Source organism: Barbus barbus (genome assembly GCF_936440315.1).
Source record: "Barbus barbus genome assembly, chromosome: 27".
NCBI lineage: Eukaryota > Metazoa > Chordata > Actinopteri > Cypriniformes > Cyprinidae > Barbus > Barbus barbus.
Window position 1 is genome coordinate 27,449,472 of NC_136755.1, and position 16,157 is coordinate 27,465,628.

Genomic DNA, 16,157 nt, shown 5'->3' on the forward strand with positions numbered 1-16,157 from the left:
GACGTCATCACAGCGCTTAGTTACTCCACCAAAGATTTACAGGCAATACAACAAGCACTAAAACTGAGACCCGCGCGCTAAACCAGGACTTGATCGATTCAGACGAGCGCTGCTCGAGATCATTTCACACGGCTATTATTTTAGACACATGATCGCGAAGTGAAAAGATGGGCCGTAAGAAAGAGGAGGAAGAGCAAAACAACCCCGAGTATGGTAAGGTGTTTCTAAATGTGTTTCTGAGTACAGTGAGAGCTTTTCTCAGGAGGTTCTGCTATAATGCGTACTTGGGTATTCAAATATATGATTAATGTATGATAGAGAGTTGATAGAAGTTGGCAAGGTTTTTTTTTTAATGCGTGAATGGTAATATTTCCATATATATGTTATTTTTTCTAGTTGTCCTGCAAATGTTTCTAAACTAAATATATATTATATAATAAAATAATATGATTCAAATTATTATATGTACTGTATATATTAAAGTCTTTTATAAATGCATTATATATACATATTTACAAAATATTTTAATATATGTACCGTAATATTAAACTTTTGTAAATAACAACAAAAATAATTTTAATGGTATATCTTGTAGTTAAGTAAACAAATGTGTGTATTCACAGTGACTTGCAAACAATGGCTTGTTTTATAAAGGTAGAGCTTGTGAACCTGATCCAGCCCTTATATTAAACAGACCTGCTCCAAACCTGCCAAAACTGATCAATCAGTGCCCTTCAGTTGAGAGAATTCACCTCAGAGATGCTGTTGTGAAGCCACAGCTCTTCCTGAGCTCAGATATCAATCTTTATGATGCCATGATAGTTAAAAAGCTCATACAATGGCTTTACAATGAATACAGAAGTCTTCATTCTTGAGAGTTAGAGCATGACTTCTCAGCATTGTTTCAACACACAAATGTCTCAATGCTCTTCTTCCTGTGCACCTTTGAGCAACAGGAAAGAGACGTGTGTTTAAGATCTAGCTTCTTCTTTTAGTTTATTCTGTTGACTCTCAAGATCTGGGGTGTTTGTGTCAGTCGATCACGGGCATTTTTTCTTCCTGCTCACCCAGCACACGTCAGTATAGGAGAATGCTGGAGATAAGACATTCTCTGGAGGTTTAGTTACTGGGTAACAAGCCTGTTGGTCAACATTTTAACCAGGAAGAATCAAGTATTCATAAACACACGCATGTTCTCCCTTTTTCAGAATAGCTGATGTCATTTTAGCATTTAATAGCCGCTTTTGTTGCAGTGTGGAAATAATTTTTAATTGTTTCCTGAAAGATATGATAACTTTTGCACACACCTAGCCATTGTAAATGAGGACATCATAACATTTATATTGTTTATACTGTATATAAAGCTGGTATAAACTCAGCCACTCAATAACCCTTACATTAAGGAAACATTTGAGCATTTTCAGGCAAGATAGAGTAACAAATAACAATAAGCAAAAGTTTTCCCCATACTTCCCAAGTTGATTGATTACATTAGGAATTGCAAACATTGTTTTAAATATGCATGTAGAAGTACATATTTACAATATGTTTAAATATGACTAATTTTATGACTCATTATCTAATTAAATATGCATTTATTTGCATACATTTCCAGAACATAAATATGAACATTGGATAAAAGCAGGTTCAGAAATCCTGTTTCATTTTGTTGACATATTGGACTAAAAGGTTTTTACAGAAAGGACAGAAGGGACTTTTTAATTACTCAAAAACTATTTTACAATGTTTTTAGGAATAAAATGTTTTGTAAAATCAGGGAAATTATGTGAACAAACCCCTCTACCAAGATATGTATTGTAATTGAAATCTACACACATAAATATATAAAGTGCAATAAAAAAACACTTGAAAGCGTATTTTGGAGGACAAGTCTAAATCAATATTTTATGAAAAGTCATATAGCACAAAATCTCAGACTTGACCGGTGTATGAAAAAAAATTTGGTTTTTGCTTTTAGTGTCTTGCCTTAACTTAAAATAACTTTATTTGCTTTATTTATTAAACAATTGTCAAATTACACCCAAATGTCCACAAAGGGATGTTTTGTCATATTTATTCCCCTAAATTGTACTTCTCGACTTCTGTTGTTTCATGGTGACCCATACTTGGAATTTGTGCTCTGTGTTTAACACATCCAAGTGCACACACACAGTAGTGAACACACACACACACACACACACACACACACACACACACACACACACACGTTGGTTTTTGTGGTTTATGGGGACTCTCCATAGGCGTAATGGTTTTTATACTGAACAAACTGTATGTGCTATTGCCCTACACCAACCCTACACCTAAACTTAGCCCTCACAGGAGACTTTGTGCATTTTTAGATTTTCAAAAAAACACCATTTAGTATGTTTTTTAAGCCTTTTGAATTACGGGGACATAGGCAGTGTCCTCATAAACCACCTTCATATTGTAATACCTCTGTCATACCCATGTCATTATACAAATGTGTGTCCTCATAAACCACACACACACACACACACACACACACACACACACACGTGGTATTGGAGGTGGAAGAGAGCACTGGTTATTCATTCCCCCCACCGACAATTCCTGCCGGACCTGAGACTCGAATCCGCGCCCTTCAGGTTACAAGTCCAACTCTCTATCCATTAGGCCATGACTGCCCCAACATTTTAACATTTTGAACAGTTATTTATTTTCTAACCAAATTTTCGGTAACACTTTATTTTAAGGTGTCCATAAATTATATAGTTAAGTACTTAGTAGTAGCCATTGTACTTACATGAAATAAAATGTACTTACTATGTAACTAAGTTATGGAACAGCCAGTACTTAAAGTTTGTAATTATGTAGATGTAATAGGCAGTTACTGTTACACATATGTTACAGACCGAGTCTGTTACACAGCTACTTATGTAACCAAAAGATTGTTACATATGTGTTGTAATATGACGTAAATATAAATGTAAATACACAGACATCTGGAAAAGGTCTATTGCTACTTCTGTTTCATCGCAACTTTAAGTTATTTCTAATAACAACAGACTAACCCAGACCTTAAAAGAAAACTAAAGTAAACAGAGCATTACTTTATTTATATCATTTTGACATTAATAGCACCTCCAAAGGGGGGGTTGTCAGGTTTCGCTCACATCTCGAGGCACTTTCATCATCAAACTATAGCTCAAACACGATGAGGTTCAGCTTTCAGCGATGTAACTTTCTCTTTTTTTTCAGTATTTTTGTAATATTTTGTTCATTGTTGTCTTTTCTGAACACACTTGTAAGCATATGTGTGTGATCTCTGATCAGGGTGTGTGTGTGGTTTACTGTAAACCCCTGTAATGCTTCACACAATGAACTCCACATAAAACCACATATAAAATCCTCAGCCTTTCTTTTACGAGATGCTGTAAATGTCTCTGACAGAGAACATGTTCTGTGTCCTGAAGGCAAATAACCATTTGTGTGTGTGTGTGTGTGTGTGTTGAGTGTAACATCACACTGGTTTGTACATAAAGATGTTGAGAAATAGGTTGGTCTGACTTGATTGCTGCCATGGCACAAGGATTCAGTTTCTTTAAACATACAGTACCATTCAAAAAATTTGGGGTCAGTGAGATTTTTTGATGCAAAGTTGCATTAAATTGATCATTAAAGACAGTTATAATATTAAAAAGATTTATTTTTCAAATAAATGCTGTTTGTTCGAAAAGAATCCAGAAAAATAAAATGTATCTCTCAAGGTTTCCACAAAAACAACATAACTGTTTTCAACATTAATAATAATCAGAAATGTTTCTTGAGCAGTAAATCAGGATATTATAATGATTTCTGAACAATCATGTGACACTGAAGACTGGAGCAATGATGCTGAAAATTCAGCTTTGCATCGCAGGAATAAATTATATTTTATTTTATAATTTAAATAGAAAACATTTATTTTAAATTGTAATAATATTTCACAATATTACTGTTTTTACTGTATATTTTATCAAATAAAAACAAAACTTTGTATGGCAGTTTATGTATAATTTATTAGAGTTGAGAAAACTTAAGCCATTCTAAGAATAAATCAGATTATTAACATTTTGACTTTCTAATTGCAAGTTGTGGTTTATTTTTTAACTTCTGGGTTTATTAATATTTGATAAGGCGTTTGTGGTTGATTTTGTGCCGGTGTTGTACACATGTCTGTGGGCTCATGAGTCACAAAGAGCTTTAAAGAAACGTTTCCTGCTTTTTTGTTGTGACTTCCTCCATTCATACTCATTTACAGCATCATTTGTGTACCTTAAGTTTACAAACAAGTGAATTTTTGAAGTTAAGTCAAGTCATCTTTATTTATAAAGCGCTTTTAACGATGTAAATTGTGTCAAAGCAACTGCACAATATTACAAAAATATGTAAACTTTGAAAAAAAAAAATTATAATAATAATTTTGGAACTCAGAAAAGTATGTTCCATGCAATTGTTTGGTTAAAGGGAAACAAGATACATTTCTAGTTTCAACATTTTTCAGACATTCCAATTAAAAATAAAAAAGTATCAGCTGCATGCATAGGGACCCACAGTTGGTTTTCAGCCATTGGAAATGGGTAAAGTTGAACAACTTGCATATATATTGATACCAAAAGAAAAGTTTGTTAAGGAACAGAATCTAAAAGGACATTGAGATATCTTTAACACTTGTTGAGTTACAGACATGCAAACTTTGGAGAAAAGAGTTAAAAAGCTCTTAAAAGAGTTAAAAGCCCCCCCCCCCCTGTCTCCATTAGCATACAATGTAACAAAGATGTCTAAAGTCAACAGATTTTATTAATAGGCCTACCGATCTCTGTGTAAAAATAACATTATGATGCTGCCATCTTTCTGAAGTGATTTTTAGCTCACTAAAGATGACCCCCTCCCACCCAAACGGTGGATTAATCAGTAAATATTCATTCATGACATATAATATTTTGAGATAAAAATGGTCAAAATCAAAACTTTTAACCGGGGACTTAAGTTGAGTTGTTGAGAATGAAATTTGAATTCATTAAACAAACATCTCTGGTAAATGATCGTGTTGACATGAACACAAATGTTCAGCAGTACGATCAGTCTTGCTCAATCCTGAAGATCCGGTCTCAAGACACACTTGTCCTGACCAGCAGCTTTCATTAGAGGGAGTGCACAGAAACACTCATGAGCACTGACTGACTTTGTGTCTGCTGTTTGAATTCAAATGATATTCAAATCATCCCATTTTTACTCCATCTGTCTCTGTTTCCTCTCCTGTTTAAATGGTAGAAAGTATTTAAGGGTTTAATACCCGTGTGTGACAATAAACCAACATGAAACACTGCAGCTGCCAGGCAACAAACCCTCATGACGCACAGGCACATGATGTGATAAACCCCATCTAAAATACTTCTGAGAAATAATCATAAAAATTCATTTTTAAAATGACTACATACTTCATGTAATCTGCAAGCAATATCTTGTAGTTGTACAAATTAATTTGTCCCACTGCAGGACCATTTAAAATGAAGGGCAAAAATACAAAATATACTCTTTTCCTTATTCAATCACTTACAGTTGAACTTAAAACATACTTAGTGAGACCATCTTTGAAAAAAAGATTTTAGTACAAATGATTTATGTACTAAATGTACTAAAATGACTAAAATAACTAAAATGGAATTAAATATATATTAGACATTAAGATTAGATTTTTGTAATTGTTTGTCATTTTAATAAAAATGACAAACAATTACACAAACAACACAATTCTAAAACTTTAACTAAATCTGGAAAATATAAAACTAACATGCACTTCAAACTATTGATAAAAACTACAACAGTATCTTAATGAAATTAAAATAACATTGGTGTTTTATACACCTGCATTACTGCCATTCGATGGGACCTCCATATTTTATAAAGGAAGGCAAATACCTCATCTTCATTAATGGTTTTCTTTTGATTTGTAGTTCCTGCTAAACTGGTTTATCAAAACAAACACACAAACCCAAAAATGATATGGATGCAAATATGGCAGGTCACGCTCTGTAGAGATCCATTATGAGTGCCTTAATGAGTCTAGAATGCATAACACCACAAATAAACACTTTTAAATGGCACACGCTAACCACTGAGCTAAACTCTGCTTGTTTTTCAGGTGAACCTGTTCAGTTTGACCCCACATTCACCGGCCCCATTCACAACAGGTGTGTATGTGTCAATCTCATGAAAGCATGTCTATTTGTAATTTTGTAAAAGTCTATTTGTAATTTTTTTTTGCATTGTGGCATGAGTTACATGACAGCACCACAGTAATGCATGCTGATGTTTTCTCTTTGAGTTTTAAGATTATTCTGTTTATTTTTAATAATTCCCATTAGATTTTATAAATTATTATTTTTTGTCTCCAGTATCAATTAGGCAAATATGGAGTAAAGGAATAGTTCACCCAAAAAAGATGAATTTTTCCTCACCCTCAGGCCATCCAAGATGTAGATGAGTTTGTTTCTTCTTGGGAACAGATTTGGAGAAATGTAGCATTACATCACTTGCTCAGCAATGGATGCTCTGCAGTGAATGGGTGCCGTCAGAACGAGAGTCCAAACAGCTGATAAAAACATCACAATAATCCACACCAGTCCAGTCCAGCAATTAACATTTTGTGAAATGTTGCGTGTTTGTAAGAAACAAATCCAGCTAAAATGCAAGTCCTCTATCTCTAATATTGCTTCATCCAATGAAAAGATTGTCTGAATCAGGAGAGAAATACTGTATGCACAGATCAAGCTCTGTCAACAAGTAAAGACAGTCTAAAACAGTTCGGTGGATTTTGATGTGAAAGGCTTAACTGATGGACAGGTGTGGTGTGCATTACTTGTGGATTATTGTAATGTTTTTATCAGCTCTCATTCTGACGGCACCCATTCACTGCAGAGGATCCACTGCTGAGCAAGTGATGCAATGCTACATTTCTCCAAATCTGTTCAAATGCAGAAACATCTCATCTCCATCTTGGATGGCCTGAGAGAGTACATTTTCAGCAAATTTGATTTTTTGGGTGAACTATTCCTTCAGTGCTTCATGCATAAAAATGTCTTTTGAATTTGTGGTGAAATAAGATCTTGGAAGCAGTTGTGTAAGGTATGTCTTGTGTGTCTGTAGGAGCTGTACGGACATCATATGCTGCGTTCTGTTCATGCTGGTCATCGCCGGTTACATTGTGGTAGGAATTCTGGGTAAGTTCTTGTTCATTTCTCTCTTTCTGTGTCTATCTGTCTGATCATCTGTCATTGTGTCCTCCTGTCTCTGTCTGCGTCTCATCGCTGTTCAGCACGCAGACATACACATTCTGTGAACTCTGTGTGTATTGATGCTGTGTTTACTTTGACCTGAAAGCAATATGGAAATTGAACTCAGTCTGCCTCCCTTAACGTGCAATATGTAAATACTGGAGAGGGCAAGGGGTTATGGGTAACACAATGTGATTATTTCTGCTGAAAGTAGAAATACACACAGACACAAGTTTATTTAGCTCTTTATGTGAAGTCCAAATATGTTTTGATATAAAACTACAACAGGAACCCTAAAAGAAAACTTTAGAAATTGACCTTTTTCATGAGTTAAATTTTATTTTTATTTCTCAACTCAATTGCTCTTTCAAAACCATAACAATTCCATTCAGAATTTAGGAATTTAATTTGAATGTCAAATGCTGATTTTACAGTTGCAAACAGAATGTGGAACTGCATTTGAATTTCAATGTAAAGAAGTGACCTTTTGTAGACCAAGGTGAAAGAACACTTCATTTCCCAGAATGTGTCACCTGTGTTTGTTTTCTTGGAATTGCAATTCAACTTCCTGTGTGTTCAAATTAAATTTAAATTCCAACTCATTAAATGAAAGGGAGCCAAAATTCAGTTCTGAATGTTGCTCTAGATAAAATATAAACAAAAGACAGTTGCACAAATGTGGTTATTTAATTTAATTTAATTATATTATATTATATTATATTATATTATATTATATTATATTATATTATATTATATTATATTATATTATATTATATTATATTATATTATACTATGTTATATTGCATTATATTATATTATATTATATTATTTATATTATATTATACTATGTTATATTGCATTATATTATATTATATTATATTATATTATATTATTGAAAGGGAGTCAGTTCTTCATTTCAGAATTTTGCACTAGATAAAATATAAACGGCAGGTGCACAAATATTATATTGTTATATTATATTATATTATATTATATTATATTATATTATATTATATTATATTATATTATATTATATTATATTATATTATATTATTGCCATATATTACAATACTACTTGCTTTGATCATCTTTTGATCATCTGGACATTATTAATGTGACTATATTAAAAGTTTTGTCATGTCTTTTTGATCACATATGTGACCGTTTATAGTTTATCATCTAAAACATCAGTATTTACTCTTGACGTGTGATTATGTGCTAGATCTCATTAAGATGAACATAATGAAGAGCAAACGAAACACTAATTAGTGTCTAAGGACTTTTCCATAGAACTAATTACAGTCCACAGTTTACTAAAGCATTACAGTGCAAATAAACCATGGTTCAGGTGTGCTGTTATGGACTACATGAAGCAAAGTGTCTAAAAACCCAGTAAAAAACTGTTACACAGCCTCGAGTCACGTCACATTTATTTCTATAGCATTTTATAGAACACAGATTGCTTCAAAACACATTCACATCAATACACAGAAAAATAGAGGGAATATTGCAAAGTTAATTAATTATTAAGTAATTCAATTTCAGCTATAATGCAAACTACAGAAGACAATAGTGTCATTATTCAGCTCATATTATGAAACTAATTCAGTTTTTCATGTTCTGTTTTCATTTAATAGTGCAGAATAAGTGTCTAATTAACATAGCCGATGTGTGTATTTCATGTGAAATGATTTGGTTCCTGCAGCCTGGCTTTATGGAGACCCTCGACATGTGTTGTATCCCAGAAACTCCACGGGAATGTTCTGCGGAATCGGACAGAACAAGTGAGATTCGCCATCAGTTGTTTTCAGACATTAAGTGTGTTTGCAGTCGTTTGATGCTCATATCCGTCTGTCTCTCAGGGACAAACCCAATGTCATGTACTTTGACATCCTCAAATGTGCCACAGCAACAAACATCATGGCTGCAGCTCTGCAGGGTCTCCAGTGTCCCACCACACAGGTACCAGATCTTATTACAACTGCTCCATTTACAATGCCAACAAGATTTTTATCCCAAAATTGTACAAATATAGAAATAAATCACAATTTTCTGTGCTCTTTTTGACAATCTGGTTTAAACACAAGTATATGTAAATGCCCACTGCTATGATTGGGTAATATATTTGCATATGAAATGTGCATTATACATGTAAAACTGTTAAAATGCGATTAAGATTATAGTTGCTGTGATTCATAGAAAATGTGGATTACAACATTGTTTATATCTGCTAAAACCATTGAACTATGCATACAACTGAAACCATTAAAAATATTTGTGTTGCTTTAAATAAAATATGAACATCAACTGAAATATATTTACATTTAGTAACTTTATGTACTAAAATAACTGAAATTAAGAATTAATAATCTCTCTTATATATACAGTATTTATATACAAACTAATTAAAAAATTTATAAAAAACACTAAATTACTATATATATATATATTAGTAATTTTTAAGTTCCTCTTTCTATATATTTATTTTAAAAAGGCTAATAAAAAACACAACAAAACTACTAAAGCTTTATCTAGAATTGAAATGCATATTGAAAATGCAAATATAAAAGCTATTTAAATAATCATATATAATAAAATTTAATATGATTAAAACAATACAATAACTGAATGATGCTAAATACTGATCAGTCAAAGGTGTAATGAAGTCTCCGGCTTCTCCTAAGAAATGCGGTAACACTTTAGAATACTGTTCCAAATAATTAGTAATTTTTTGTAACACTTGAGTCATTACTATTCAAAACCTTACATGTATCTCAAAAGCTTTAAATGACGTCAGTCAATATTAGGGAGTTATGATGCTTTTCACTTTAGAATACTGATCCAAGTAGTTAGTAGTTCCTTTAATAGAATTTGATCATTCTTGAGTCATTACTAGTGGGTTACCGTGATCTTCACTTTAGAATTAATTATACATTATGCATAATTCACATTAATTATGAACCTGTATACAGTATGTCTTAGTAGTTCTCCAGGATATATATATAAAAATAGTAGTTACTGATTAGCTAATAGTGAACTACCAGTTTCAACTGAGCACTATTACTTACTAAATCACTAATCAGAGTTTCTTGTTCGGTAATAGTAGTTACTACAATGTTAATAGTGCATTAGTGACTTGTTCCTAGTTATTCACTAACAAAGGATTCATATTCTAAAGTGTTACCACATGAATTTCATAGCTCTAAATTCTTATCATATGACAGATATTGACCCGTTTGTTATTTCTCCTAAGGAATTTTAGAATGCAAATCTGAGGCAAAGTTGGTGTCATTCATACCATACCATTTCATGAATTGTGATGTTGTTGTGTTGAATGTTTGTGTGTTGTAGGTGTGTGTGAAGACGTGTCCATCAGAGTTCTGGATTTTGCCTCTTGGCGCCCACTTCCCAGGTGCAAAACCAGCTCATTTTTTCAAACAGGAGTACTGTGTCCCATCCTTCCAGCTGAAAGACACTACATATGTGAGTATGTGTGTGTAAATGATGAGAAAAGGATGACAGGAATGTCATTTGTGACCTGTATGACTTTCTTTCTTTTGTTGAACTGTCATTCGTTGACAATCGTCCTCTTCCCTGCTGCTGCAGAGAATATGATGACTGATTGTTCATATTTTAATGATTTGTGCCTTTGTAGTATGTTATCTAATAAAGAAAAATGATGAATATATGGTTGTTTTTTCTCTCTCTCTCTCTCTCAGTCAGCTATGGACATTGTAAATAAAGAGTTGTGTCCTTTATTCTACATGCCGACCACCTCCGGTAAGTGACAGAAGATGAAGAATACAGTCACTGAACACTATGTGGTTTACTCATCTCTATAATATCCTCACCTACCTATACGTCTGATTAGTGTTGGGACGGTGTTTGCCCAGTTTGGGAGGAAATGCCTATAATCCCAGTAACTTTCCCACAAACTTCACTCTTCCTGGATTGAATGCAAATGAGACTTTGGCAGCGATCAGGAATGCCACTGGGTAAATACACACACACACACACACACACACACAAATGAAGAACATATTAAAACTTATGGACTAAATTATCCTGATTTACACTGATTTAGTAGTCGACTGATTCGTCAATATTTGGTCATTTTGAGATTATTGGATGATTTATTAGTTTAAATTTAAAAGTTTACTAACTGTTTGGCTGATTAACAGCAATGTTGTTATGGTTAACTAATACTAAAACGATTTAAAATAATTAGCTTTAATTGAAAGAAAGATCAAATTTGAAAAATTATAAATACTTAAAAAACAACGAAACTCAAGATATGCATTGGCAACTAATTGAAATAAGATTAAGCTGAACTAAAATTTAAATAAATGAAAGCTAAATAGAAATAAAATTATTAATAAAAATCACTAAAGCACATAAAAATTACTAAAATTTGTGTAAAACCTTATGTAAAAAAATATATGTAAAATGTGAATCATGTTTCCAAAACAAAACTTTTTTTTTAAATAAGTATTTTTTGTATTTAATTTAATATTTAATTAGATTAAATCAACTGTCTTTCTGTCCATCTCATCTGTGATCTTTAATGTATTTCTGTTTTGCATTATTCAGCTTTTGACCATCATGTCCACCAGATATCAGCTGATCAAAAACACTGAACGACTGTATAAAATATCTATTAAATTAAATCTAAATAAGCCCATGCTATCGATTTGTATTGTTTTTCTATACAGCTAATTATACAAATTATGGACTGACTCAATCCCACACACTAACCTCACTAGAAAACCTTTGCTATTTTATATTGAAGAATATATGATTTGATTCTTTAATATGTTGTCTTGAGGATGTCCACGAATGGGGGTTTTGTCACATTTAGCACACCTCTGAGGACACATTATTTCTCAAAATATAGTAATGAAATATGCATGTGTCTCTGTGTGTGATTCTGATGCATGTCTCTCTTGTTGCCAGTGCTGGAGGGACGGCAAAGTGAGTGACAGATGTGTGTAGCAGTAGACGTCTGTCTGTCTGTCTGTCTGTCTGTCTGTCTGTCTGTCTGTCTGTCTGTAGGGTGAAGGCATGTAGCTGTAGTCATTTTAGAGCTTCTAGTCCGTCTGTGGCTTCTTCCAAAGCTTCATTTGTGAGCTTTGACAAATTCTTTGTAAAGTCTGTACAGCTTTACAAAGGGACAAAGCAGCCCTCCACCCCGGGACGCGTGGGTCTGTCGGTGCTGGACCACATTATTATTATTCTGACAGTGTTTCTGTGTTCACAGCGACGTCACCAACAGCTTCAACATCAAAGACGTCGGCCTGAGGATCTTCGAGGACTTCGCCAAGTCATGGCAGTGGATCGTAGCGTGAGTCCAGCTCTTTTCTATTACATTTTACAACATTTATTTAAAATATTACATTTATAATAAATGTAAAAATCATTTAAATGTTGAAATAAGCATAATTGTTTTCTTAAATTTATATTTCTATAGATATCTTTTCATAGATTTTTAAGATAAGTTTTATAAAATAACATTTTATAAATTATTATGAAGCAGCTTTAATATTAATCAAATGTATTATTAGATATTTTAATAACATACATTTATATATATATATATATACACACACACACACACACTATATATACACGCGCGTGTGTGTATGTATATAGATACAGTGCTGCTTGAAAGTTTGTGAACCCTTTATATTTTTTTATATTTTTGCATAAATATGACCCAAAACATCATCAGATTTTCACACAAGTCCTGAAAGTAGACAAAGAGAACCCAATCAAACAAGTGAGAGAAAAACATTTTCTTTGTTGTTTTATTTATTCAGAAAAATTATATTGCATGTCTGTGAGTGGCAAAAGCATGTGAATCTCTTGGATTAGCAGTTAATTACAGTTAAAGGTGAAATTAGAGTCCATCTGTGCAGAGGTGTTTTCAGTCAGTGCAATGACTATCAAATATCAGTACGTGACCTGTTTTATTCAAAGAACAGGGATCTATCAACGTCTGATCGTGTTTGTGGAAGTGAATCATGTCATGAACAAAGGAGATTACTGAGGACCTCTGGAAAAAAGTTGATGTTGCTCATCAGGCTAGAAAAGGTTACAAAACCATCTCTAAAGAGTTTGGACACCACAAAACCACAGTCAGACAGATTGTGTACAAATGGAGGAAATTCAAGACCACTGTTACCTTCCCGAGAAGTGGTCAACCATCAAAGATCACTCCAAAGCAGAACGTGTGATAGTCTGTGAGGTTGCAAAAGTTCCCAGGGTAACGTCTAAGCAACTAAAGGCCTTTCTCACATTGGCTGATGTTAATGTTCATGAGCCCACCATCAGGAGAACATTGAGCAACCATGGTGTGCATAACAGAGTTGCAAGAAGAAAGCCACTGTTCTCCAAAAAGAAAATTGCTTGCTAATGATCACGTGGACAAGCCAGAGGACTATTGAAGAGTTTAATGGATGGATGAAACCAAAATATAACTTATTGGTTTAAATTAAAAGCTATTATGAACACACTGCATTCCAGCTTATGAATCTTATCCCATCTGTGTAACATGGTGGTGGTGGTGTCATGGCTTGGGCCTGTTTTGCTGCATCTTGGCCAGGACAGCCTGCCATCATTGGTGGAACAATGAATTCTGAATTATACCAGCAAATTCTAAAGGAAAACATCAAGACATCTGTTTAAGAACAGTCTCAAGAGAACGTGGGTCATGCAGCAAGACAACAACCAATTAAAAAAGTGTTATGTTATAAAACTATATACACTCTCAGAAATAAAGGTACAAAAGCTGTCACTGGGGCGGTACCTTTTCAAAAGGTACGTTTGAACCTAAAGGGTCCATTTTGGTACCTTAAAGGTACATATTAGAACTTAAAGTGTACATATTTGAACCTAATGGGTACAAAAGTCTACCTTTTGAAAAGGTACCGCCCCAGTGACAGCTTTTATACCTTTATTTCTGAGAGTGTATAATACATAATTAATTCAGAACTATACAATTTATTTTGTAGGTTTTATTTTTTATTTTTTTATTTAATTACTAAATATTACCAGACTATCATTACTGCTGCAATTTAAACTGTTAAGATATTTGAAATAGCATTTATTATTGGGAGATTTTACTGATTTTTATTTTTTTTGTGTCATATTTGTTTTGACTTCTCTTTGTGTGTCAGTGGTCTGGTGATTGCGATGGTGGTCAGCGTTTTCTTCCTGCTGCTGCTGCGTTTCACGGCGCCGGTTCTCATCTGGGTTCTCATCATCGGCGTTCTGGCAGTCGGTGCCTTTGGTACGTTTACCAGTGTGTTTATTAAACGCTTTTCTTAACTTGTTGCACTGTGTTCTAACCAGGTATGACAGCATCAGGTGATAAATCTCATATCTGACATGTTTGGTCCTAACCAGCCATGAGAAACAATGTGCATCTGACCTGTTTTCTGTCTTTAGTTCAGTTCCGATTGAGTGAAATCTCACTGAAACATCACATGCTTTAATAATGTACTAGATGTTGGACACATAGTTGCACATGATTTCATTGAAGATTAATGAATGAGTAATGAATAATGTCAGTCGGTAACTTCGCTGTTCTTGTTGTTTCTGTGCTGTTATTAACATTTTTAGCTGCTAAAAATAGCTGATCATATTTTTGAAGTCTTGTCTTAAGTAAAAGTCTGTTGTTTGACTCTAAACACTGATGTTAGCTGATTTCTGTCATGATCTTGTGTTCTTGTTTTTTGTCAGGAATCTGGTACTGTTATAATGAGTACATGTCTCTGACGAGCTCTAGCCTGACCTATGGTAACGTGGGTTTCACCACTAACGTGCAGGTCTATCTGCAGGTGCGAGACACCTGGTTGGCCTTCTGTGAGTCACTTTATGTGCTTATCATTGTTGGCACTTTTGTGTTTTAGAATCATATCAATTCAGTTCAGTTTCTCTTTTAAATTCAGTGTGCACAACAAAAAGTTTATTTATTTTGCCAAAGAATTGACCTGTGTACAATAACAAATTAAGAAATTAATCGTAATAAAAATTGGACAAAAAGAGTAAACTAATAATATTAACAAATAAAATAAAACCAATGTAATTTAATTCAAATAAATTGTAGAATAATCAATTTTTTTTTTTTTTACTTTCTTCCCCTCATACAAAATTCCATAATAATTATACAGAATGGTACATATTAACTGAAATATTTATCGACTGAAGTATTACTTGTTACTGCCCCCTTTTTCATAATAAGTGTCATTTCCTCTGAAAAATACAAAAACAAAACAGTTACTTAAAAAAAGATTTTAGCTTTCATAAACGCCTGAAAAATTACACCTTTTAGAATCAGAATCAGAATCAGAAAGAGCTTTATTGCCAAGTTTGCTTGCGCATACAAGCAATTTGCTTTAGTGACATGAGCTTCCAGTACACAGGGACAACAACACACAGACAATAAAAATAAGATGAGAATAAAAAATACACAAATGTAAATATAAATAGACAAAAATGTTAAAATAAATTGAAAAATAAATAAATAATTTTTATAATAAAATTGTTTCACAGATTTTATAGACAAGTTATATATTGAAAAAAATATATATATATTTAAAAATTATTTTTTAAATCTATTTTTAAAAAATATTTTCAAAGCGAACTAAACATTTTGAATCCATTGTCAGAGTTTTCGTCAATTTCACCACTTTGACCGATATACATCTTTTCTTTTTTCTTTTTTATTGGCCTTGTTTTTTTTAAATGTGTTATTTTCTTAAGTATACTTTCCCTTACATTTTCATTTTAAACAGCCTCTGAATAATTATAAATTATAAATAAATGTATGTGCTTTATACAATATCTGTTCTAATTCAA

The 16,157-nt window shown here is 33.0% G+C and overlaps 1 protein-coding gene across 2 annotated transcripts in view; it reads left to right on the forward strand.

The window, feature by feature from the left end:
- The window catches only part of LOC306847353 (choline transporter-like protein 4), a 24,506-nt gene continuing 8,349 nt past the window's right edge, over positions 1-16,157 (forward strand). The window contains exons 1-12 of one of the 2 annotated variants that reach the window (XM_079381259.1): positions 7-213; positions 6,167-6,215; positions 7,171-7,244; positions 9,004-9,082; positions 9,161-9,260; positions 10,650-10,781; positions 11,018-11,078; positions 11,170-11,293; positions 12,252-12,269; positions 12,556-12,639; positions 14,474-14,586; positions 15,039-15,161. In XM_079381259.1, coding sequence (XP_079237385.1) covers positions 168-213; positions 6,167-6,215; positions 7,171-7,244; positions 9,004-9,082; positions 9,161-9,260; positions 10,650-10,781; positions 11,018-11,078; positions 11,170-11,293; positions 12,252-12,269; positions 12,556-12,639; positions 14,474-14,586; positions 15,039-15,161 — 1,003 coding nt within the window. In that variant the 5' untranslated portion in view covers positions 7-167. Of the gene's footprint in view, positions 214-6,166; positions 6,216-7,170; positions 7,245-9,003; positions 9,083-9,160; positions 9,261-10,649; positions 10,782-11,017; positions 11,079-11,169; positions 11,294-12,251; positions 12,270-12,555; positions 12,640-14,473; positions 14,587-15,038; positions 15,162-16,157 lie in introns of both variants that reach the window. The other variant, XM_079381260.1, reaches the window with a different exon arrangement.